The 26,140-nt window shown below is 45.6% G+C and overlaps 1 protein-coding gene across 1 annotated transcript; it reads left to right on the top strand.

The window, feature by feature from the left end:
- The first annotated feature begins 9,899 nt into the window (after positions 1-9,899).
- On the top strand, positions 9,900-24,791 carry Csta (cystatin A). The gene is made up of 3 exons (XM_006975706.4): positions 9,900-10,150; positions 20,335-20,436; positions 24,585-24,791. Exons 1-3 carry the CDS (start codon positions 10,085-10,087, stop codon positions 24,711-24,713), a joined length of 297 nt encoding a protein of 98 aa, XP_006975768.1. The 5' UTR covers positions 9,900-10,084; the 3' UTR covers positions 24,714-24,791.
- The last annotated feature ends 1,349 nt before the right edge of the window (positions 24,792-26,140 follow it).

The raw sequence follows: 26,140 nt of genomic DNA, 5'->3' as shown, positions 1-26,140 counted from the left end.
ACAGAAACCATGTCTCGAAAAACATAATTAATTAATTAATTAATTGATAAAATATGTCTATTCAACGAAGAAGAATCACTAACAAGGATTTTCTGTGAATATCCGTCTCTAAACTAAGTATAGTCTAGAAACATCTTAATATAAATACCTGTGGTAATGAGATGCATCTTTTAGGGTTTCCACCCTTCTCTAGAATTACTTAACTCAGCACCATTTTCTCCATGTTATAAATCTGCCTCCTTTCCCGTACAACAACTTCGAAGTCGTCCTCCTTGACAACTTCAAGTTTGGGGAATGGGTAGGGATGGGTGCCTGGAAGGTAGGTGTGTGGGAAGAGTGATGCTTGAGGCTTAACAAGTTTTTGAATCAAGAAAATACCCTTGATGTGTGTGAAAGAAGGTGGGGCGATTGCCTAAGCGCTGAGAGTCACCCAGGCGGAGAGCACAGTTCCCAAATCCTGTGGTTCACCTCACACAGGATTTCGTCATCTCTCTGCATCCCTCAGCACTTATTCGGGTCAAGTCACAGGTATCTGGGAGGGTTTTTTCATCTGTACTGAATGTTGAAGGTGTGCAGTGGATTCTCCCCACCCCACCACCACACTTTAACAGCGGGAAAGCTGGCGAGCACGCCCACCCCTAGGGAAATGAGGAAATCAGAAACCTCACTTCTTGGTCCTCGGCAGCCCCTAAATCCAGCCTGGTGACGAGTCTGGCATTTACGCCTTTGTCGGGAGCCCAGTGGAGTGTGGGGGGATGGGGAGCACATGACCACAGACTCGTAGCAGCCCCTTCTGTCTCCTTCCGCTTGCCTTCCTCCTGATCTAGATTTCCTGGAAAGTTGTTTTCTTTTCCCCTTCTGGCGGGTCCTCGGGTCCTGGCTGGGGAATAGGGAAGAGAGTACCACACCACACAGGTCGCAGACCCACCTGTACACAGCCAATCCACTTTCAGCAAAGGCATTGATAATGCAATGTGAAGGGGTTGTCCTTTTTCCTTTTTCAGTAAGCAGCCTTAGAGCATCAGCTCTCTGTAAAGAAAGACAAAAAAACGAAGAAAATCTCCACACTCCTCTATGCATCACACTACACACACACACACACACACACACACACACACACACACACACACACGTGAAAATAAATTCGAGATGAGCCGGTCATACTTTTAACGTAAAGGCTTAAGTCCAGAAAGCAACTATAGGAAACCATAGGAAGATATGTCCCTGAACCTTATGGAAAGCAAATATTTTTAAAACATGACATAACAATAACCGTGAAGGGAAGAAAATGGACTTCACTAGGATTAGAAATCCCTGCTCATCCAAAGCACCATGACCAGAGTAAGAAGACAAGCTGTGACCTGAAAGGAAATATTGGTCACACTCACTCACTCAGCTTTCGTCACCGTGACTGAGTACCTGAGATAATCAAGTTAAAGGGAGGAGAAGCTTGGTCCAGCTCACCATCATCTGACCCTGTTGCTTAGGGTCAGTCGCTGCACTGTGGGTCGGCAGGAGTCACTGCATGGAAACCAGGAAGGAAGAGCAGGGCTCTTCACACTCAACTTCATTTCCCTGGGCCCCAAAGCCTGTTTCCCCTGCTCCCAAACTGGGCCGGGCCTTTAACAAGTGTACCTTTGGGGGACATTCAAAATACACTGAGGGAGCAGGAGGGGGAGAGAGGGAGGGAGACAGAGACAGAGACAGAGACAGAGACAGAGACAGAGACAGAGAGGAGAATGAGAATCAGACAAAGAACTATTACAAATAGGCCTTTAGGGAGCATTCAAATCCACACTGAGTCAGACAGACAGACAGAGAGAGAGAGACAAGGGCATCTGGCAAAGAACTCAGCAGTGCAGCTGGCCCTTCCTATCAGCAGGGATGGTTCTGGGACCCCTGTGGTGCTGAAATCCAAGGATGCTCAAGCCTTCTAGCCTAAGGCACAGTGTCTGCGCATACAGCCACGCATGACCTCCTGTGAGCACCCCTGCTTACAACACCCCCCCGCCCCGTACACTGCACGTTATTACGTAAAACGTTGTTGTGTCGTATTTATAGAACAAAGATCAAACTTTTCCAAAGAGAAGAAGTTCTGATGGAGGACATGGACAACCTGTTGGGGTGGGGAGGGGGAGCAATGAATTTTTTTGGCTTCTAGCCAGGCAGTGGTGGCTCATGCTTTTAATCCTAGCACTCGGGAGGCAGAGGCAGGCAGATCTATGAGTTTGAGGCCAGCCTGGTCTACAGAGCAAGTTCCAGGACAGCCAGGGCTACAAGGAAACCCTGCCTGAAAGAAAGAAAGAGAGAAAGAGAGAGAGAGAGAGAGAGAGAGAGGAAGGAAGGAAGGAAGGAAGGAAGGAAGGAAGGAAGGAAGGAAGGAAGAAAGAAAGAAAGAAAGAAAGAAAGAAAGAAAGAAAGAAAGAAAGAAAGAAAAAGAAAAAAAAGCTTCTGTCTGTTCCCATTATTGTTAATACTTTTTTTCCATTGGCCAAGATGTAGAGAAACTGAAATTCTCAAACACTGTGAGAAAGTAAAGGGGTAGAACTGTTTTGGAAAATAAGGTTGAAGTGCCTGAACTATAAGCACATAGGATGGATAAGAACAAAGTGCAATTATATATGTATATGAAAATGGCACCATGAAACCCATTACTTTGTATGCTAACTTAAAAATAAATATCATGTACCCACCATGTGATACAGGCTTTCCACTCCCAGGTATTCACCAAAGAAATAAGACTGAAGCATAAGTACCTCCCGTAAGCATTTGTAGCAGCATGATTTTTATAGCTAAAACCTTCACATGCCTCAGCAGGTAAACAAACTGTGGTATATCCATTCAGGGGTAAGGAATGAATTGTTAATTCATGCAACGTGAGTGAATCTCAAAAACAGGTCAAGTTAAGGGAAGGCTTGACTGTCAGAGGACATACACATGAGTCCATTTGCATCCACACACACGTGGACAGAATGACAGTGATTCCTGATCGTTCGGGGATAGAAAGTGTGGAGAGGCATGGCAGGGACTTATAAAAGTGCATGAGGGCTGGCGAGATGGCTGAGTGGGGGAAAGCATTGACCAAGAAAACCTGAAGACCAAAGTTTGATCCTTGGACCCCATAGCGGATGGAGAATGGACTCCCCAAAGTCATCCTCTGGCCTCACCTGCATGCCCACCCCTTTCCCAAAACAGTAACAATAAGTAAATATGGTTAAAGCAGCAATGAAAACACTTTTAACAGACTGCAGTATATAAGAGCATGGACAGATATGTCCAAGTTACCAAAATGAACATTTTCTTGTAAGTCAATTCCAGCTCAATGAAACAGCTGTTCTCTTAAAAGTTTTCAAGGTGGCTGGGTGTTGGTGGTGGTGGCGGCAGAGGCGGCGGCTGGCACACCTTTAATCCCAGCACTTGGGAGGCAGAGGCAGGCGGATCTCTGTGAGTTCGAGGTCACAGGAAAGATGCACAGAGGTCACAGAGCGAGCTCCAGGAAAGGTGCAAAGCTACACAGAGAAACCCTGTCTCAAAAAACCAAAAAAAAAAAAACTTTTCAAGGTGATATTTAAAAGTGGAAACTAAGTCATTGGTCTCGGAGGCTCAGCTCTCAGCTGGTTCTTCCTGTCAAATGTTTTTTCCTAAGCCATTTCTCATACTGGAGTGGTGGACACTTTCCATGCCTTCATCTTCCTCTCTGAACTGTGGTCCACCCCAGGGATAGTGGGCAAAGCAAGCCGGGATGTGCTTACTGGCTGATGTCTTTTCCCTGCATAGGACAGATGTCTGTGGCATCAGTGGCCTTTGCTGGGATGCTCTAGAGGTCTCCATCCAGGTGGCATTTCTGAGGGAAGTGACAAGTTCAGTATAAATGACCTGGAAGCCAATCTTATTCACCAGTTCAGGCCACCTTGGTTGTCGGTGCCCTCACCGTGAACACAGAGACAGGCTTCCCTTGGTTCACTGCTAACCATTCTCTGAACAGGCCTGAGAAGAAGGGATGGGATGAGGACTCACAGGTTCAGCTGACGCATACTCTGCCCAGCTCTGCCATTGACCATATGTGACCGAGAGCAAGACACTCCTGGCCTCAATATCTTTCTCAACATGTGAAAATATGACTTGGTCTAAATTAGTAGCTTTCCTTTAAAAGAACTGGAAGGGAAGCCAATGTTCAGCTATCTGTGCCCCCCCCATCCCACCCCACCCACGCTCAGCTAATATTAAAATAGAATTTCAGTTTATAAGGTCAGTAAGAGTCGTTCCAACTGAGGCAGTCACAGGAAGCAGAGCCCACTTCTGCCTGTTCTCCATCGCCATCCTCTTTCCCATTGAGTCCTAGAGCTAGCTCAACTTCCCACATTAGATGGGAGTTCTGTTGGGCAGACCTACAACCCACCCCAAATGGAGCACTTGAGTGCATGTGTTTAATCAATCAATATTCATTGAGCTTTTACGTGGTTGCGCTCTGCCACCAAAAACCTAGAAGGCTCCTGGAGAACCTCTTGTCTTTAGTCCATGGTGGAAGCCTGGAAATGCTGCCTCTGATATCGTTGGAGGAATCAGCAACAGCCACAGGGTAAGCCAAGCGGGAAGGCCAGGCAATCAAAAGTCGAGTTATCTACCTTCTGCCACACCCTTTTTATCCAGACTCCCACCAGAACGCAGCCAGCAACCGGGGTGGTGGCTATGCCCCGTCAGTTTAGACAGTCAGAGCAGTTCTTCCGGGAATGCTCTCTACTCGGGTGATCCCAGTTGTTATTAATCCAGAGTCTTCTAGATTTCTAGAATTCCTAGATTCCAAATTGATATTAAAACCAACCCAAATAGTGAATCCGTCCCGAGGCAAGGGGATGCCAAGGCTACAGCTGTGACCACACTCAGAAAACACTTCCACACCAAAGCCAAAGCTTCTGGCCCAGATTTTAACAGCCTCAAACCCAAGTTACTCCTACAACGTTGTGACTTCAGGGTCTGGCTTCTTGCCTTGTCCCACTATGGTCCCTCCACATCTCTCTCTCTCTCTCTCTCTCTCTCTCTCTCTCTCTCTCTCTCTCTCTCTCTCTCTCCTTTTTAAATGACATTGGTTTTATCCCTCCAACTCTCCCCTCCCCCTCCCCCACACCTCCCCCAGACATTCTCTTCCTAATCTGACGTCTATCGAATTAGTGTTGGCTGCCAGGATGTTGACTGATATTGTTGGCTTGTGCAGGTGACCATAGCTGCAGTGAGTTCATGAGCCCGATGGCCTTGTCACACCCAGAAGACAGAGTTTCATGACACTCCTTCTCATCCCCCATTGATTTCATCTTTAATATTCCCTTATTCTCAACCACTTCTCCTTCTTCTGCCAATGTCAGGAGGAGCTATTGCCTTGGCTCTTAGCTTATTGTCTTTGCTGTATGGCAAACCACAGGGAAACCAATGTTGACCTTCAAAGGCTGTCAGCCAGGTGTGGTGGTGCATTCCTTTAATCTCAGCACGTAAGAGGCAGAGGCAGGCGGATCTCTGTGAGTTCAAGGATAGCCTGGTCTACAGAGTGAGTTCCACGCCAGCCTACACAGAGAAATCCTGTGTCAAAAAAAAAAAAGTTTGTTTTTTAAAAGAAAGTTCTGTCAAAGAAGCACTTCAAACTTTTGACTCAGCGCAAAAGGAATCATTCTAAGGGCTTGTCGTGTAGGGGCATGTAAGGGGTTAATGCTCACCCCCTTCTTTCTAGGGCTCACACTCCTCTGACAAAAGATAGCATGGGGGAAAAGTACTGCAGGTTTCTGTAATCAGACTTTTACATGGCACAGGAAACTTTGGAAATGAAAACCCAAACACCCAGGAAGGGCTGTCCATTTTTAATGTTTTTCTTTGGCCAAAATTGGATAGCTAACTGCAATGTGATTGGACGAGGAAGTTTATGGCCTGCTGGCGAAAGACTATGTAGGTAAACCAGCAAGGCTGGTCTGTTCAGATTCTCGGTCTGTCTGTGAGGCGGTCCATCTCTATGGTACTGGGCAGAACCCCTCCTAGAATGGAGATTTTATGACCTACTACAGTGAGGCAAGACCGGCTAAACCACCTCCTGCTCAGGGTCAGCTCCTACAAAAAAGGGCAAGAGAAGGTTCCAGTTCCTACCACAGAAGACCGGGGGAAGGTTTCAACAAGGTTTCTAGGTTTTGTTTTGTTTTTTGTTTTGGTTTTTTGAGACAGGGTTTCTCTGTATAGCTTTGCGACTTTCCTGGAACTCGCTTTGTAGACCAGGCTGGCCTCGAACTCACAGAGATCCACCTGCCTCTGCCTCCCAAGTACTGGGATTAAAGGCACGTGCCACCACCCCCTGGCTGGTTTCTAGGTTTTATGGCTGTCTTCAAGGGAAGGGATAGAGTTCTATGATCTGCCTTGGGAAAAAATAATTTTTCTCAGTGGTACTAGAGATTGAACCAGTGCCTTGAACAAGCTAGGCAGAGAACTCTACCACTGAGTTACATCCTCATTTTCTGAGTCCAAAAATCAGCAAAGACCTTTACAAGAACAAGCCATTTAACAACGGCAGATATTAGCACTGGACATGGTGGCACAAGCTTATAATTCCAGAATTTGAGAGGTAGATTCAAAAGGATCATGAGTTCAAGGTCAAGATGCGGAGGATGGGGAGTTCACGGAAAGCCTGGGCTACATAACAGCAAAACTCTGTCTCCAGTAAAAAATCAATTATCAGAACTCCAGTTGAATATCATGATGGTTAATCCTGGCAACTTCATGGGATTTAGTTAGAAAAGACCTTGGAAACTGGAAACCTCTGGCATATCACTGAAGAAAGTTTAGATTGGGGCCATTGAGATGGGAAGACCCATCCTACCTATGGGTGACACCATGCCATCCACGGGCCTAGACTAAGAAGGAGAAAATGGACTGAGCATAGGCATTCATCCTTCTCTGCTTCCTGACCTCAGACCCAGGAGACCAGTCTCGCCCACCGCCATGCCTTCCCCACTGTGATGGACTTACCCTGGACTCATGAGCCGAAATAAGCCCGGCCTTCCTTAAGTTGCTTTTCCAGGCATTTTGTTACAGTAACGAGAAAAGTAGCTAACACAAACAGAAACTCTGACACTTTTACAATCATAGGCACTTTTACCAGAGCAATAAAAATTCATTGTGTCTGAACTGATAAATGAAATTTAGGAAGTTCACATTGCTGCTGAAATCCTGGCTTCTCAGTGCTTGAAGGTCAATGTTTGGGAGACAAGAGCTGGTAGGGAGGAGCCCAGGGGCAACCCACGGGGTACAAAAGGGTTGTATAGGGAGGAAAAGCACGAACAGGCTAAGAAGAATGAGACATTCAGGGAACATAGCTTTCCTTCTCCAAAGCCTCAGGACATCTCAATCGACAGTGGCCTCTCAAGCCAAGTTCCCTTTACTTTTTAGATGGCTATATTTCTTTTCTGTAAGTCAAAACTCCCAGAAATCTACAGGCCGTGTCAGATGATACACAGGATTAATTAAAGAGCAAGTATCTGATTCTGATGCTGTCTAAAGATTCCCAGACACTCTGGGTTCTGTAAATCTAAAGAAAGGTGATTTGTCAGCTAATATCTTGGTGTTTGTTTGTTTGTTTGTTTGTTTTAGGAAGAGTTTGGTATTTTTAGGCTGGCCTTGAAGGCCTGGTAACTTATCAGTTACTATCCCAACCATTTATAAGGCAGGGCTTCTCTTTAGAATTACTGGGTGTCAAGAGGGAAGGGGGGCATAAGAGGGATAGGGACAGTGAGAGGACAGAAAGCTTGCGGCCACCTCTCCCTGCCCACTGGGGCAGCTCCACCAGAGAGAAGAGCAGCAGACATGTTCAGTTCTGAGTGACAGATATATATAGATATATATATATATGTGTGTGTGTGTGTGTGTGTGTGTGTGTGTGTGTGTTATTTTATTGTGTTTCTTCTGTATTTTAAACATTTATAGAAATTAAGATAAAAGTGAAATACACATATCTAAAACAACCAAAGCCCTTCTCACCAGGGACGGCATGTTGAAACTGGGAGGTAGCATATCACAGTTAGAGAGAATGAACAGAAGGGCCATTACAGGAACTTGGCTAATCTATCTGAGTATAGAAAGACCGTGGTAAGCAGAAAAAGAGCGCAGGGCCTGGAGAGATGGCTCAGCAGTTTATAACATGCAGAGGACCAGAGTTCAGATCCCTGCACCCATGTCAGGCAGGTCACACACATCTGTAACTCCATCTCCAGGGGATCTGACACTTCCGGCCTCAGATTATTAAAACAGACTACAGGGGTAACACACTCACAGTGAAACTCAACTCTGGGGCTGACAAGGTTGGGGTGGGGTAGGACTTCCTCCATAGGTGATAGACACTTTCAATTTCAGCACTCAGAGGAACCAGCCCCCAAGTCCTGTCTGGGCTACATAATAAATTCTAGGCCAGCTTGAACTGTAAAAAATAAAATAAACAATCAGAGAAACTACAAAAAGAACTGTGAAGCACACAAAACACTTAGTTCCAATCGACAGAAATCTAGCTGTCTTGGGCTGGGGACATAGCTCAGCTGGAAGAGGACAGAGCTGGCACCCAAGAAGTCCTGGATTAATCTCCAGCAGCACGTAAGTGGGAATGGTCCATGCCTGTAATCCCAGCACTCTGCAGGCAGAGGAAGGAGAACCAGAAGTTCAAGGTTCATGGTGATTTCAAGGCCAGCCCAGGATACATGAAATCTCTTCTATTTAAAAAACAAAACAAAACAAAACAAAAAAAAAAAAAAAACACCCTCCTATTGCAGCCCCAACTGCAGGCCATCAAGCAAGACTCCTTCCAGCGGGCCCGCCCACCACCACCCCTCATCGGACCCTGTAATCCGATAATCTACAAACCCCACTCCAGTCCCCAAACCCACCACCGAGACCTCAGCGGCTCCTTGAGACACAGAGCCCCCCACCCCCCAGCTCCATTGGACAAAGAGAACCTTCATCCAGTAACTAATGGAAGCAGATGTAGAGACCCACAGCCAAGCACCAGGTCGAGCTCCGGGAGTCCAGTCGAAGAGAGGGAAGAGGGATTCTATGAGCAGGGCGGGTCAAGATCATGATGGGGAAATCTACAGAGACAACTGAATCAAGCTCCTAGGAACTCAGGAACTTTAGACCGACAGCTGTGGAGCCTGCATGGGACCAGACTAGACCCTCTGCATACAGGAGACAGTTGTGTAGCTTGATTTGTTTGTGGGTGCCCTGGCAGTGAGATCAGGATCTATCTCTGGTGCATGAGCTGGCTTTTTGGAGCCTGTTACCTATGGTGGGACATCTTGCTCAGCCTTGATGCAGGGAGGGAAGGGCTTGGTCCTGCCTCAACTGAATATGCCAGGCTTTGCTGACTCCCCATGGGAGGCCTTACCCTTTTGGAGGAGGGTATAGGGAGGTGGGGAGGGGGGAGGCAGGGGAGGAGTAGGAAGATGATGAGAAGGGAATCTGTAGTTGGTATGTAAAAATGAACAAAAAATTTTCTTAAATAAAATAAAAAAACAAAAGAATCAACAGCAGAAGAAATAAAGATGTTTGTCATTCTTTGTGTTTGGGGATAAACATTTTAGAAACTAAAAGTCAAAGTTCTCCAGATAGATAGTTTTGTTGTCTTTATAAAGCTGAGTGAATTCTTAGCCACCAGACTTAACATTATTAAGTATTCTCTTAAAAGAACTCTTCCAGGTGTAACATATTTGGAAACTCTGGCTACACGTGTCGTTCCTCATGTATATGACACCACAGGATGAAATAATTGGCACAGATCGCAGGGAGGAACCTCTACCAACCACGCACGAATTCTGGGCACACCCAAAATTCACAACCCCCACCTCAGCGGCGGCGGCCTCCCCCCCCCCCCAACTCCACTCAGCGTTTCCTCTCAGGGAGGCACTAAGACTTGCCGGAGGCCACACTCATTTCCTCCGTCCCTCAGCTATTGTGGAAGCTAATACAGTATATAGGAGGAGTTTATGGGCACCTTTAAAACCCTGAGTCTCTGGGTTTGTCTGATCATATCTTCTCTGCATCCTGCCCAGTGAAGAAGCCAGTCACCAGAATGATCCCTGGAGGCTTGACAGAGGCCAGACCTGCCACTCCAGAAATCCAGGAGATTGCTGACCAGGTGAGTCGGTGCATTTCAGGAAAAAGTTTGATCCCATGTCAGACTTTCACCGTTTGGTTCGTAATTTGGCCCTGTGTTACGAGTGTGGGAAACCACAGAAACCAGATATGTGTGGGTTTTATTCAGACTCTTGTGCAGCTAAAGGTGGAACATTAAGTCTTTTCAGAGAAACTTCAACATTCCACAAGTAAAATTGGCCAAGTCGTTTATTGCAGCCTCAGTTTCCCCATTTGCTGAAGGTGAACTTGTAAAAAAGTCTCTAAACCTTTTACTTACAAGCGTGATCCCAAGAGCTCTAAGGTGCTTGTTCACAGAGTTGTCCAATCTCACTAATTGAAGCCAGCTGTGACGGCACCTAAGGCTGTTAAGGATTCCTGAGCTAATTCCCAGGATGCTATTCATGCCACACCATTACAGGCAAAACAGAACTCAATGTTTTTAGCAAGTTAATGCATCTTTTTTTTTTGGGGGGGGGTGTTCAAAACAGGGTTTCTCTGTGTAGCTTTGGTGCCTGTCCTGGATCTCGCTCTGTAGACCAGGCTGGCCTCGAATTCATAGGTATCTGCCTGGCTCTGCTTCCCTGTGCTGGGATTAAAGGTGTGAACCACCGCCGCCCGGCAAGTTAACGCATCTTACTTATCTATCATCTATATATAAAAAACGTGTTTAACTATCATCTATATATTAAAAAAGTGTTGTGTTGCATGTTTTATAAAAGAGAAATACATGCAAATTACAGGTGTGGGTTTGCCATCTGTCACCTTATTTTCTTACACCATTTTTTTTTCCTCCCTGAAATATCATCCTGGCAGACAAGATCAGTTTTGTCTATTGTTTGTTTGCCTGTTTGTCTGAGACCCGGTCTGGCTACATCCTGGCTGGCCTAGCACTTAGGTAACCCAGGCTGGCTTCAAACTCACGGCAGGACTTCTCCTGCCTCAACTTCCTGAGTGCTGGGATTACAGGCATGCATCATGGTGCTAGGCATCGTCGGCTTTTATCTGAGCAGAAGAGATGGGAGCCTTCTTATTTAAGGCATTAAACATTCTAGAGGAGGTCACAGGCCTAAAATTCAGTGGCTAAATATTAAAGGCTAAATAGTTCTCACTCCATAGGTTTAGTTCAATAAATGCCTGGGAGCATTTTGTTTTTGAAGAAGATGACGTTAAATCTTTATATCTTCGCTAGAATCCTCACATCGAATTCTCAGACTTGAATGTGACATGAGTTACCTGTCGACCTCGATAAAATGCAGGTCTGACTGAAGAGGGCTGGACGGGCCTGCATGTCCACATTTCTTCCAGGCTCTCAGGAGCTGTGGTTGCTCCTACCTACAACTTTGCTTTCCCGTAGGACCAGATATCTGGCATCCTAGGAGGCTTGTGAGAGACGGAATTTTAAAATAGGGTACCAAGAAAAGGCCCTCCATGTCATTTGTAAGAAGAAAGTGCTAAAAGGACTAACTAAAATAATGTGCATAAAAATTGTGTCAAAAACAAGTATCACAGATGAGGCATCACTGTTGTTTATGTCGCCGGGGAAAAAAAAATCCCCCAACCTGAAAAGTCCCCCAAGATGTTCCAGGAACCAGAGCTATGGGGGACAGACAGGGAAATATAGTTGTCTGAAATATAGAAGAAACAGCAGGTCTTAATGATCTTTAATAGTTGATCACCTGGTTAGCTAGAACAATCGCTCTTCTTTGAAATGGGGGGAGGGGACTTGCTGTTTCTCCAAGTGGTCCCAGGATTATTCTTCAAGCAATCCTCCTGCCTCTAGTCTCTCAAGTACCTGGGACTCCAGGAGTGTGTCATCTTGCCTAGCTAGGATAGGTTTTACATATAATATTTTTACTAGTTCTTTGGGAATCTCATATCTATATACATACCCAATGTATTTTGATCCTATAATTTTGCAAAGGTAGAAAGCTACCGGAAGGGCTTCCCTTGCTAATGACGCCATCTGTTGACCATGTCTTCAGTGATAACATTAATTTAGCAGTGTGCTCTTGCAGCTTCGGAGACGCAGAATGAGAAATAGATTTTTACAAGGCCACCTCACCCCAGGAAGGAGCCTCACTACTGTAAAAACCTTCACTTCCGTTCCCCCTCCCACTGATCTTCAAAGCCCTGGAGCAGGCAAAGGATTGCACCCCATTTTTAGATGATGAAACCAAGATTCAAAATGTGTGAGAGTCACCCAGTTAAGAAGTTAATCTGTGCTTTCCACTGCGCAGCCTCAACACACGGGGGAGCTTTTGCGGGTATGAGGGGGGAGAATGCAGCTAACTTGCCTTCTCCACGCAAGCCTTGGTGGCCCCCACTTTAAAGCACAATGCAAGTTTCGTAGGCATGAACCATTTCATGGTAGGGGCACTTCCTGAGTCTCTCCTGGGTGTCTAGCATCTGGCTACAAACTGTAGAAGCTGCATAAACGGCTATAAGACATGGCCGCTGCTCCTGAGAAATTAACAGTATAGAGGAAGTCAAGATGTCTGGGTATGTTATAAAATAAAACTTAAGTACACTTTCATTATCATAGGTTTAAGACCAAAAAGGACGTTCGGCATGACTGTCAAGTCCTTTACTATCTGTCAGGTGAACAAGTACAGTGTCTGGCTCAACTACCAGATACCACTCACGTGTCCTGTCTTACAGGGGACAATCCTCAGCTAAGTGTTGGGAGGCAGAGAGGCAGGCAGTAAACTGTATATTGTAGGGAGCATCTTCTCAGCCACATCAATCATTCCCCCTCCAAAGAACCCCACAAGGCAGATCCTACTGAAAGTCCTTGTTAAGTCAGGAAATGGAATCAACTCCTCCATGATTAGAGTCGGTTGGGTCCCCACACAGTGTCAGGCCAGAGAGGGTTATCAATCAATCCCTAGAATGATTTAAGGGATCCCAGAGAAAATCTCCACTTCCGTGATTTACTTTGTACTTTTATTCCATATATATATATATATATATATATATATATATATATATATATTCTTTTTATTTTTTTAAAAATCCACTGTTAAATATTCTTAGGAGAGACAACTCTTGACTGTCTCTGCCCTTTGCCGAGAAGTTGGTACTAGGGGGACAATGGAAGGAGGACCCTACTAGGGAGGAAGGAGAGGAGGGAGGAGGAAAGGTCGCCACACAGAGAAGGGAAAGTACCTCGGGGAAGGGACCCCTGCATGCTCCAGAAATTGACCACCAAACCCACAGGAAGGCAGGCAGAGGCTTTGGGATTGGGAGGATGGGAGAATTTTCCCTGAAGTGTGTCATTCAGAAAACATCGATTATTAGGTGGCAAGATGGCTCAGCACCCCAACCCACAGGATGGAGTGCATCAACTTCCAAAAGTTGTCCTCTGATGTCCACATGCATACCACCACCACACACACACACACACACACACACACACACACACACATGATTTTTTTTCTTTGATGTTGATTATTGCAGGGCAGTGGTGGCGCACGCCTTTAATCCCAGCACTCAGGAGGCAGAGGCAGGCGAGTCTGAGGCCAGTCTGGTCTACAGAGTGAGTTCCAGAACAGCCAGGGCTACAGAGAGAAACCCTGTCTCGAAAAAAACAAAACAAAAAAGATTGTTACATAATGAAATGTTTAAAAGGCATACACATTCATTCCCATCCATGAGAAACCATAACATCTTCAATAAAAGACCCAAATAAGCAGATGGCCCCCATAGCAAGTTCAGATTGCAGGTGGTGATCTTTGATTGTCTATGTAAGTAGCCACTGAAAGAGAATTCCAGGTATGTTTATCCGAGGGAACGAAATGTTATTTTAGTGATTATTTTTAGAGGCAAAGGCTATAATTACACATGCAAATGTATGTGCACAGTGCACATGCTTGTCTTCACGTCGGAAACCTGGTTGCTGAACACCATTCCTGGCCAACACGCTAAGCAAGCATGAGCTTGTTGGCCGGGACACCGCACAAACACCTCATTGGCACAACTGAGCACACCCTGAGCTCCAGCACGTCATTGACCTCGGCTACAGACTTAGGTTCTTCTCTCCAACCTAAGCTTCCTCGTCAGTCACTTCTGGTGTCCCATCCCAAGAGGGTCTGTCATTCAGCTGCCCCAGCGTTCCCAGGAAATCCATGCTCCCATCTTTATCAGCACATGCCTGGATCCTCTTGGTCCACGATGGATATTTTCACATACTCCTCCACTCTGATTCCCATGATCCTGTGAGCTGTGACGTTCCAGTCTTCAATTAGAGGTCACTCCCATGGCCCTCGCTCCCTCCTCCTCCACTTCTGCTCCAGGAAGTCACAGAACCGCAGGAAGCTTGCCATTCCAGTGTGATGAATGACTGTCCATGTCACAGCAGGACCCTGGGGACAGCAGAGCGTCCCTTCCGTTCTACTCGTTGTTGTTTTCCTAGAAGCCTATACTTTCTCCCCACTGCTGTTGGTGCTGTGTCGTGGTCCCCCCCCACACTCCCTTACCCCCACCCCCATCCTTCCATGGGCCCCTCAGCAGGTTTCTCAGTTCTTATTCTGCTTGGAAAATTGCTGGCATCTGGCGCCTGTCGAGGAAGTACCTCAGTTTATCATATTGCTTCAGTCCTACACTGTCTTTCCATCGTCTATGTGGCTTCATTTTTTTGTGTCTGGCACACTTTTCATACTTCCTTCAAAAACATTATCAGGTGACAAATGTCCACAAGACGTGTCCCTCTAGCTTTACCGTATTTTCACACTGCTCCCTGAATTCTCTTTTCTTACGGTAAAATTCCCTTAAATGGCGTCTGTCCACCTCGTAGCCATCACCCCCTAGCCACTCTCCTCTGAAGAATGATGGCAGGTTGGTGAAATGCACTAATGTCGGATGTCCCCATGGCTCAATTCTAGAAAATGAACAGCTCAACTCAGCCAGATTTGCAGCCATTGGGAAATCTCGAACAGCTCTGGAAATGTATTTACCGGATGCCCCTTCAGGACAAAGTGACAAACACATGGTTTCCAGCCATCATCATCAGAAGAGGTCCTGGCTACAGCACGGGTCCTGTCTGTCACACACCAGGCTCCACAAACGCATCCCCAGCTGGCCCTGGCCTTCTGGTACCACGCACCCCCCCCCCCCACCACCACCACACACACACACACACACACACACACACACACACACACACACACACCGAAGTTCTCTCAATGTCAAACTGCTTTCTGAATCCTAAAGTTTCACTAACAATCTCTCCACCTGCATCTTCCCCTACCTCCCAACTCCCCATCAGCACCCAGGTCCATAGCATCCCACATTAAAGGACACAAATCAGTGTCACTACAAAGGGCGTGGAGGCTGCCCCTTCCACAGTGAGCCAGACAGCAGGCGGGCACCAGTGCTGGTGAGAAACAAACCAGAGCGTTGGAAATCAGTTCTCTCAGGGAAAATTCCGGGACTGTGATTTACACAAGGACAATGAAGAAAATGCAGTTTGGATCCATCAATAGGAGAGACAAAAATAAGCCCTTACAACGTATCTTAAAAAAAAATAAATAAATCAAGACGGGGGCTAAAAAGATGGCTTGGCGGTTAAGAGTGCGAACTGCAGAGGACCCAAGTTCAGTTCCCAGGAGCCGCGTCAGACAGCTCAAGACTGCCTGCAACTCCAGCTGCAGGAGATCTGACACCCTCTTCTGGACTCCATGGGTACCTACCCTCCCATGCGCACATGCCCACATACAGGCACACAATTCAAGTGAAAAATAAAACAAAATAAAAAATAGCCAAGACTGAAAGCCAGAAGGATCATAGCTCAGATACTTGCTAGTAAAAAAGGGCTTTAGAATTGCTAAGACAATGATGAATGATTTTTAATCCTCATCTCCAGTTCCTTACTTGTGAACTGTTAGGTTAAATAAGTCAGTTTGGGGATTAGTGTAGAGATTAGGCCTTTCTAACTCAGTGGGTACCCAGTGCCGGGGCCCTTCCTCTGAACCCTCCAAGGCTTCAGGACGCAGAGAACCCAAGATGTTTCTCCTCACTCGGCCTCTCTCTCCACACAGCTGTGCGCAGCTCCTCTCTTGCACCCTGCTTCTTGACAGTCCAATCTTTCCCCTCACTGTTTGTCTTCTTTTCTCCACTTGACGCTCAACAAAGCAGTTATTCTCAAGCCACCTAGCCTGAAGGCTTTGGGAGAAAATGGGTGGTGCGTGTTAGGACTTCAAAAATAATCTGAGGATTCAGTCTGCAGACACCTTTGAAAATAGTTCTAACAGTCAACTTAGGCACCAGCAGAGAAAGATTGAAAACATGAACCCACCGAGGGGAAGGATTCAGGGGGTCTGACTGAAGGGAGGTGTGCTTAAATGCTTCACCAGAGGGCAGGGAGCCAACTTCTCAATGGAGAAGATACATTGAAGACAGAGTTAGTTTCTCTCCTAGGGGCAGGAATGATTGTGGGGAACACCTATCAGAAAGGTAACAGGAAGTCAGTGGACACTGCCTGAAGGACATGGATAGAAGTGAGAAGATGGAAACTGAGTCATCTAGATGAAGCTAAGTCGTGAAGGGTAAGCCTGAGCCTGAGCAGGAGATTCATACTGCAGAGCTGTATTAGACTGCTGATGGCTGGCACTGGCAACCCCAGGAAAGTTAAGGGCAGGACTCAGTCAAGAGATCGGGGTGTGGAGGTGTGTGTGTGTGGGGGGGTACTGATGGGTCTGTATGACCAACAGCTAGACCATCGCTGGGTCCTTCCCCTTATCATCCTCCACCCTGAGACATGAGCTATCGCCCTTTCTCTGTCCTAGTGGAAACCTGGAGCTTGGCTATTAGCAGAAACCGAGCCCGGGTGATCACAGCAGATTCTAGCCTGTCAGGTCCAGCTGTGTCCCTGAGAAAGGATGGGTTCAGAACACTCGGTCAATGTTTACACAATGAATGTGAGGCTAACTCCTCTCAGCAACGCTGGCAGCTAAGTTCCGTCCCCTGCCACAGACGGACTGACGGCTCTAACACAATCTGCATTGAATGCCTGGGACCTGGGAATGTGCTGTCTCACAAGGCAACACAATTTTGCAGATGTGATCAGACAGAAACAGGAAGATGATGTGCCCAAAGCACTCACAGGATCTTTATAAAAACCACAGGAAAATCCTATATTCTGATTTGTAAATGTGTTTTTTTGGAAGGGGGTTAGATGAGGAAATCTAAAGCTGTTTTACGTGTATGTTAGAACTGATTAAGCAAGTAAATAGATTGTGAATGCAAGCCAGGCTTCATCCTCAGCGATTGAGAAAGGAGTTACTGCCAAGGGGTGGGCGTGGGGGGTGGTATACACCTTTAGTCCTAGCACTTGTGAAGCAGAGGCAGGTGGATCTCTGAGTTTGAAGCCAGCCTGCTCTACACAGCGATTTCCAGGACAGTTGTCGTTATTTCCTAAGCGACATATAGTAACAGCTGTTTACTACGTGTTTTGTTGTATTAGTTGGTGTAAGTTGTCCAGAGATGAGTTAAGGCATGTGAGAATGTGTGCATGTAAATTCCATGGTATTTTAACATAAGAGGCCTGAGCATCTTGGTATCTACAGGGGATCCCAGAACCAATCCCCTACCAATACCAAGGGACAACTGTAGCTGCCATACACAACTGTATGTGCACACTACATATATAATTATGCACATGAATGTATACATGCACCCCATATACACATATACACAGATGAACTGATAGATACACATATTTATATTAGTATGCCTACATACAATGTGTAGCTTTCCACTGAGTATGCACAGAAACAATGGAATTGTAAAACAGTGAGTGTGCACACTGCCCTGATCTTAGCCAGTCTCCAAAAATGGAGCCAGCGCACCCTCAGAGAAATGGTTAATTACAGAGAAGAGGCTGGTAAATGCTGTAATGCCACAGAGGGAAGAAGCACTCATAAAACGATGAAGCCTCATGGGAAGGATGTGGTGGTAATCTAATTGTATTGAAATATTATTCTGATTTGTACTAAAATATTAATTTGATTGTATGTTAATAAATAAAGTTGTCTGGGGGTCAGAGCTATTAGAGCCATAGCAAGAGTGTGGCGGTGGTGGCACACGCCTTTAATCCCATAGATATCTGTGTGTTCAGGGTCAGAGCTATTAGAGCCATAGCAAGAGTGTGGCGGTGGTGGCACACGCCTTTAATCCCATAAGATCTCTGTGTGTTCAGGGATACAGCCAGCATTGGAGACATATGCCTTTAAGACCTAGGGGGCTGTACATTCAGACAGTGACGAGGCAGTCATGTGTTTGGGTTTACAACCAATGAGAAGGCAGAACAACATACTTTAAAAATACGAACGGACAGGAATCAGGTCTCTTTTCGCGAAGCTGGGACAGCAGGAGGAAGGGTGAGATTTTAGCTCTGAGCTCTGACTTCTCGGCTTTCTCTTTTACATTGTTTCTGTGTTTCTTATTTAATAAGACGGTTGGTTACATCTACATCTTGTGGGACTGGCGGGTGACAAAGATTTGTCCTGACTGTGGGCAAGGCGGAAAACTCTAGCTACAGAAGGACACCAAGTTGAGGGGCTCTCAACAGACAAGTGAAGGACAATATAAGCAAAAAAGTAAGTCATGGCGAATTTACAACCTGTGGACTAAGAGAAGCATATGTAAGTCATAGTAATAAAAACAAAGGCTAAATAAACAGGGAGTGGAGAGTGAACAGGCCTTCCTAACAGTAGAATTCTAATCAACAAATGCATAAGGAATGGGAGAAAATGTTTTAAATTGTTATTTGGCAAAAGCCAGAGTAATGATCGTTGTCAAGAAGGATGCCGAGGTTAGGGATGAAGGCCCAATGAGAAAAAGTCTCCTGGTGATGAGAAACTGCTGTGTGGTCCAAGCATGCTTCCCCTTTCATCACAGAGGGGTAGGACAGTGACTTAAAGTAACCAAGTGACAGCGATAAGGAAAGCTGTGGGTCCTGATCAATGCACTCAGGCACACCAGTGTGTGCTGTAAAGATCATAGAATGCAAGCATAAGAGAGGTCAGACCAACCCCAATCAAGGGACACTCTATAAATTGACAGTGCGGAGTCAGGGCTGGAATGACAAAGACAGACCAGAGTTAACCCCACTGAGAGACTAAGAAGACATGATGTCCAGTGCAGTGCCGGATCCTGGAGGAGAGGGGACATTTGAGAGACAGATGAAAACATCTATAGATTCCTTAATAATAATACTCCATTGTAATGTTCTGGCTTGGATGATTCTAGAATGGGTGTGGGTGTGAAGACAGAAACATCAGGGGAAACTACAACTGCTTCAAATCAATTCATTATTTTCACCATTAATTGGGCAATCAGTTTAAAACGCTAAGTAGTAATTGCTGCTGTCCTGTTTTTAATTACTAATCAAATATAGATGTCACTATTGGAGCTCTTTATTGCAAATTGTGACTATATTGGTTTTTGCTGTGTGTGTGTGTGTGTATGTGTGTGTGTGTGTGTGGTGTGTGTATGTGTGGTGTGTGTGGTGTGTGTATGTGTGGTGTGTGTTTGTGTGTGTGTGTGTGGTGTGTGTTTGTGTGTGTGTGTGTGTGTGTGGTGTGTATTTGTGTGTGTGTGTGTGTGTGTGGTGTATGTTTGTGTGTGTGTGTATGTACGTGTGTGTGTGTGTGTGTGTGTGTGTGTGTGTGTGTGTGTGTAGATCATCACAGGACAACTTGCAGGAGACCATTCTCTCCTTCCACCATGTGAGTGCCAGAGATGGAATCCAGGTTGTCATGCTTTCTCGGTGACAAGTGGCATTGCCTGCTAAGCTATTTGGAGGTCCTAAATTGTGACTGTTTTGTAATACCACACTGATTTGATATTCATTCAGCCTCATGCATACTGTAATGTTCTTAAAGTGTTTTCTATGGAAAAAAAAAGATTGCATCATTTTTCATTTAGTTTATTGTTTTATTTTGATTTTTGAGGCAGGGTCTCAATCTATATCCCCAACTAGCCTGGAACTTTCTATGTAGCCCAAACTGCTCTTGAACTGGACGCTCCTGCCTCCATCTTTCAAGTCCCAGGACTATAGGCTCGAGCCACCCTGCCAGGCTTCCTTAGCATCTCTGAGGACTCTCAGTAGTATGAGGTTCCCAGATTTGTAGCTCATGTAAGCAGTCAACACAGCTCTAACGTCTTTTCTTCCTTTCTCTTCATAAGGTCAGAGCACAGCTTGAAGAGAAAACCAATGAGAAATATGAAAAATTTGAAGCCGTCGAGTACAAAACTCAAGTCGTCGCTGGAGTCAATTATTTCATTAAGGTTAGACTCTGACCTCACTTAAGTGCTGACGCGAGGCTTCCTGTTGCCCCGACTGTACCTTTCACTTCTACCAGTTGTCTTTAATTAAGGCAGTACATGGCACTTGCAAGTGGAAGTTTCGCGAAGGATATTCACCTTGTTTTTCCTTGTAAATATAGAAAGCTAGCTTATACGGTTCTTAATTTCTGAAACCTGTATAGAAAAATATGGTGTAACAGTCCAGGGCATTGGTCTCCGGCCATGGCTATTTCTTCTGTGGGGTAGATGTGGAGGGTAAGATCTTAGGATGTGGGAGTTAACCAGACAGTGTCTTAGAGCTTTTGCCCCCTCCAAACTTCCTAATTCTGCCTGTGTCCAAATTAAATGCACTTAAAGAAGGACTTCAATCATTAGCTGATAATTCAAGCCACTTTCATCCTTTAAATAAGCAGTTATTAATATCATTTAAATAATTCTTTGTATAACTCAAGCGGGTCCAACTTGTGGCACTCCAGCTACAGCCTAACACCGTATTTATATTATTTTAAAAATGAATTTTAGGAGCTGGAGAGATGATTCAGCTGTTAAGAGCGAATGCCGCTCTTGCAGAAGTCCCGGGCTCAGTCTCCAGCACCCACATCAAGCGGTTCACAACCACCTGAAACTCCAGGTTTCTGACAGCTCTGGTCTCCAAGGACACCTATTCCTATGTGCACCTAGCCATACACAGACGCACATGCATACACATAATTTTTTAAAATTTTAAAACAAATCTTATAGCCAGTCATATCAAAAAATCAAATTAAATGGTGTCCTGATTGAGTTCTAATGGGAGAAAAAATACTTTGACATTCTTGGGGTATCAAAGGAACCAATTAAAAACCTCGACTGTGGATGATAAGTAGGAGCTGCATTGTGTTTATCTCTATGTGTTAAACGATGACAACCTTGATTTCAAAGGTAACAGATATTCAATTGCATCTACCTCCTCTGCTTTGCCAGTTGACAAGGCACAGTGTCATTTGTTTCTTTAAAAAAATAATTAACGCCGGGCGGTGGTGGTGCATGCCTTTAATCCCAGCACTCGGGAGGCAGAGGCAGGCGGATCTCTGTGAGTTCGAGGCCAGCCTGGTCTACAGAGTGAGTTCCAGGAAAGGCAAAAAGCTACACAGAGAAACCCTGTCTTGTAAAAAAAAACAAAAAAAAAAAACAAAAAACAAAAAACAAAACTACTTAAGCTATATTTTTTAAATATATTTAGTTAAAAAAAAAAACCAAACTTGACATGAACAGAGCTAGCCATCTCAACATGAGCTCCTTTCAAAGTGAGCTCCTGGGTTCTGTATGAGGGACAGACAAGTCCGGTTCAATCAAATTCGAGTTCCTGGTGTGTTCCGGACCTGACGAAACATGGGAAGGAGCCCCAGATGTACCCTCAGCAGGAATTGCTTCCTTCCATGATCTTTCTTCACAGCTGAGAAAGAAAGCTCTCAGGAAAAATGATTTTGTTCAAAGAGGAAGGTTTCTACCAAAACTGAGATTATCTTAAAAACTTTTGATTATCCAAATAAATACGTTTCATATTAATTCCCTCACATATTTCTTTAAAAAGCTCATCAGAAAATGATCTTGAAAATTTCTTCCCTTGACCACCTACTGCAGTGTGAACACTGTCTCTTCCCCTCCTCCACTTCCCTTTCCCCCTCCCCCTCCCTCCCCCTGTCTCCTCTCTGCCCTTCTCCCCTCTCCCCCTCATTCCCCCTCTTCCCCACTTCCTCCCCTTCTCCCCCTCTCCGCCCTTCTCCCGGGCCTCTTTCCCTCCTTCCTTCCAGCAGGCTCACTGCTGAGTCCTCTCAGCCTCTCTAGATTTCAGTTGTTACTGGTAGGCTTTTCTGTCTGTCTTGAGTCCCTGCTGAGAGAGTGGCAGAATGAAGGATCACACACAGCCTTTGATGTTAGGTTGTCCTGGGTTTGTTTGTTCAAAATCTATGAGATCCCAAGATCTCTTGCCCTGAGTCTGGTCCCCACCGACCCTGACCAGTGGGAACAATAACCCACGGTGGATTTAGAATGTGCGGGGTACTATTCTGTAAGCAGGCCATATTCCTCTTCACCTAATCCTCATGAAAAAGCCAGGAAACAAAAACACGCCACTTCTACTGTGTTACCAGTCAGAAAATTGATCCCTGGAAAGGTAAATGACTCTAGAAGTTCACACTACTGTTAGCACAGAGTCAAGCTGTCCACCCGGAGCACTGACTCTGGTAATGTCAACAGTGTTTGCAAAGGTTGATGCCCTGTTTCCAAGTAGGAAACAAACGCTTAAAAAAAAAAAAAAAAAAGTTACACTGTCTGGGGGTGGGGAAGTTACACTGTAGATTGAGAAGACTACGAACACTGAGCATGGGATACACCCTTAACCCAGTACTCAGGAGACAAGGCAGAAGGATTCGGAGTTGGAGGCTAGCCTGGGCTACATAGAGAGATCCTTCCTCAAAACAAATCCAACCAACAAGACGGGGGGGGGGGGGGGGGGGGGCGGCTACAGAGCGAGATCCAGGACAGGTACCAAAACTATACTACACAGAGAAACCCTGTCTCGAAAAACCAATGAGAGAGAGAATCAAAATGATGTATGTGGACGTTGGAATCTGACAGATGTAGGTTTAAATGGGCTGTGCCATTTTTTCACTGAGAGCTTTGTGGGAAGCCGTGACTACATCTCATTGTTTTCTGTTGTCGTCTTGTTTGGTTTGGTTTGGTTGTTTTGACACAGGGTCTCATGTATCTCCGGCTGTCGGAACTCGAACTCCACATATAGTAGAAAATGACCTCGAATCTCTGCTCCTCTAGCCTCCAGCTCCTGAGTTCTGGGATTACAGTCGGCACACACCACCTGCCTTAGGAGGTGATGGTTGACCGAACCCAGGGCTAGGTGCCAGCCAGACCAACACTGCACTGACCGAGCTGCATCCTCAGCTCCAGAAAACTGGTCTCTTTAATCTGTTGCTGGCATCTTTAAAACTGATACTGTCACAGCTTTTTTCAGACCTCCAGTAAGAGGTCAGGGTGACCACACATACACACATACACACACACATACACACACAGACACACACACACACACACACACACACACACACACGTTTTGTATGACGCTCATCATAGTGTCATATATAATGGTAAACTTTGACAAATAGCATTGGAAGATTAGGGCAGGAAGGGATATCAGAGCACAATCTGTACATGTAACACAAAGTTTTTATTGTTCCAATAAAGAACAAAGTTGCAGTTCTTCTCTCTATGTTCTAGGTCCTGGGTTCGTGGCCAAACTACCATCCAGATCCTTACCCCAATGGCATCTAAGCTTCTTAATTTTACTTTACAAAGAGAGCCGGCAGGCCACCCACCCCTGCTCAGTTCTCAAATGCCTGGTGGGCATTCATAAAGTGGGTTCTAATACAGCATAGGTACAGGAACCGTACAGTCCACTTTTCTAAAGCAATTCTGAATATTTGTCTCCCTTATTGAACTATATGGCAATTTCTCTCCCAACCTGGAAGTCAGAAAACAAAATCACCAAAAATACAGGCTGCCCTCCGCGTCTCTTTTGGACATCGTGAAAATACAAAGTAACTCTGATGTAATTGTGCCCGGAGTCTAATGAAAAGTGCAATCAATTAAAACCCAGATGGAGACGGATGGCAAGAGCGTTGGTTGCTCTGGCAGAGGACCCGGGTTTGGATTCCAGCACCCACATGAAAGCTCACAACCATCTCTAACTCCAGTGTGAGGGAAGATGACACTATGTTCTGGTCTCTTCAGGCATTACATGCACATGGTACACTTAAATACAAAGCAGGCAAATTGTTCATACAAAAAAATATTTTTCTAAAAAGTATTAAAAATAAATCTTGAAAATATACTTCCTGCCATACTGTTAACTCCTCTTCCTAGAAACATACGGGTTGATGGGGTTGATGGGAGCTTAGTTCACAGATGCTGCTTTGGGCCAGAAGTGTCATTTCAGGACGGCTTCTAAGACAGCAGATCTGTCATGTCAATGTAGATCCATGTGAATAATTAAATAATCTCCTTCTCTCTCTCTTTCCTCTCTCTCTCTCCCTCCCTCCTTCCTTCTCTCCCTCTTTCTCCCCTCCCTCTTTCAGGTGGACGTAGGCGATGGTCGTTACACGCACTTGAAAGTCTTTCAAGGTCTTTCTGGACAAAATGAGGGTTTGGAACTTAGTGGTTACCAGACTAACAAAACCAAGGATGACGAACTGACCTACTTCTAAGCAGCGAACACTAAAGTGACCTGATTCCTCTCACTGTAAAGAGATGCGGCCATCAATAAAGAAGTGTTCTTCAAATAACTGTTTTCTTCAATCCCAGCACTAACGATAGAGGTCTGGAGGGCTGTACAGACAGACAGGAAGTGATGTAGCTGGGCGGAGAGGAAGTGAGATGCGGAACAGAAAGGCATATAGGTGTGGGTATATAGGAAGTAAGTCTCTTTGGAAGCTGAGGAGTCCATAAGGTGAGGTTGGCTGTGGCTTGTCCTATTCCTCTGATCTCTCAGTTTTCACCCCAATATCTGGCTCCACATTTTGTATTAATAAGACCGTTTAGCAATTCATCTTACAGGCACCCAGTAGCCAGAGCCAGGGTTCTACCAATAAAGAGGAAAACGAAGTGTGGGACTAGCAGTATCCCACACGTTCTGAGAAGCAGGAAAGCGCATGGGCCTCACAAACTGAAGAAGAAAAGCAGCAAGTTAAGAGCACAGCAAAGACCCCATGCATGTGCTATTGTGGGAACACACAAAAGGGACACCTAACCTGAGAGGTCCAAGTGGCAGATGGGAGGGACAGCTTGGACACGAGCCACAGACAGGAGATGTCAGGGGAGAGAGAGCAAGCGCAGACATCTGAAGGTGACACTGGATCTTGGCTAGGAGCAGAAGGTAGCCAGTACTGGTAGGAACCGGAGCACTGCAGAGGAGTGATGGGGGTGAGGACCTGGGAGGGGGGCAGAGCAGTGAGACCACCTTAAGGGATTTGTAGTTATCTTGAAGTCATTGAGGGGCTTTACATGAGACAGCTTTCGCTTGCTGGAGTGTAACACTGGAGCGGAAAGAACTCATTCGGTAGCAATTCTTTCGAAGTGCCAGTGGACTAGCTATTCCGATCTCTCCACTGAATCATGAGATAGTCACCCAGGCCTGGCCTCAGCCGGCCACTCATCTGGGAGCGGGTGCTTAACCCCACACCCCAACTACTTGAAAATTCTAACAACATGCTGAAGGAAAAGTTAGAGGGGTTTTTAGATTCTAACAAACTTTATTTCTACCTAGAAGTACAAAACTATAAACTGCTATAACACTGAGCTGATAAAAAACAGGTAACATGGTAAGACCAATAAACCAGGGAATGTAAAAATGATAAATCCTAAAGCCTTAGTAACTAAAGCCTCTGGATCTAGAAAGATGGTTCCTCTGAAGTACTTCCGTACAAGAAGAAAGACTGTTTGATCCCCAACTGGGGGTGTTAAGGCAGGACCCTGGGGCTTGCTGGCAGCCGGCCTAGCTGAATCAATAAGCTCCAGGTTCAGTGAGGGCCCTGTCTCAAAACACTAAGGTGGAGAGAGAGAGTAAAGAAGACCCTAGATGTCAACCTCCAGTCTCCACACATCCAGACAATGAAGACTTACACGCAGAAAACAA

The sequence above is a fragment of the Peromyscus maniculatus genome, chromosome 12, assembly GCF_049852395.1.
Source record: "Peromyscus maniculatus bairdii isolate BWxNUB_F1_BW_parent chromosome 12, HU_Pman_BW_mat_3.1, whole genome shotgun sequence".
NCBI classification, from domain to species: domain Eukaryota; kingdom Metazoa; phylum Chordata; class Mammalia; order Rodentia; family Cricetidae; genus Peromyscus; species Peromyscus maniculatus.
Note: the sequence above shows the minus strand (reverse complement) of the source record. Positions and strands in the feature narration are given on the sequence as shown.

What these genes read in the sequence shown, in the direction of transcription:
- Csta (XM_006975706.4), top strand. Translation starts at nt 10,085, where the DNA reads ATGATCCCTGGAGGCTTGACAGAGGCCAGACCTGCCACTCCAGAAATC. An exon ending in TCCAGGAGATTGCTGACCAG is followed by an intron (nt 10,151 to 20,334) that starts GTGAGTCGGTGC and finishes TCTCTTCATAAG; the next exon opens with GTCAGAGCACAGCTTGAAGA. An exon ending in GAGTCAATTATTTCATTAAG is followed by an intron (nt 20,437 to 24,584) that starts GTTAGACTCTGA and finishes TCCCTCTTTCAG; the next exon opens with GTGGACGTAGGCGATGGTCG.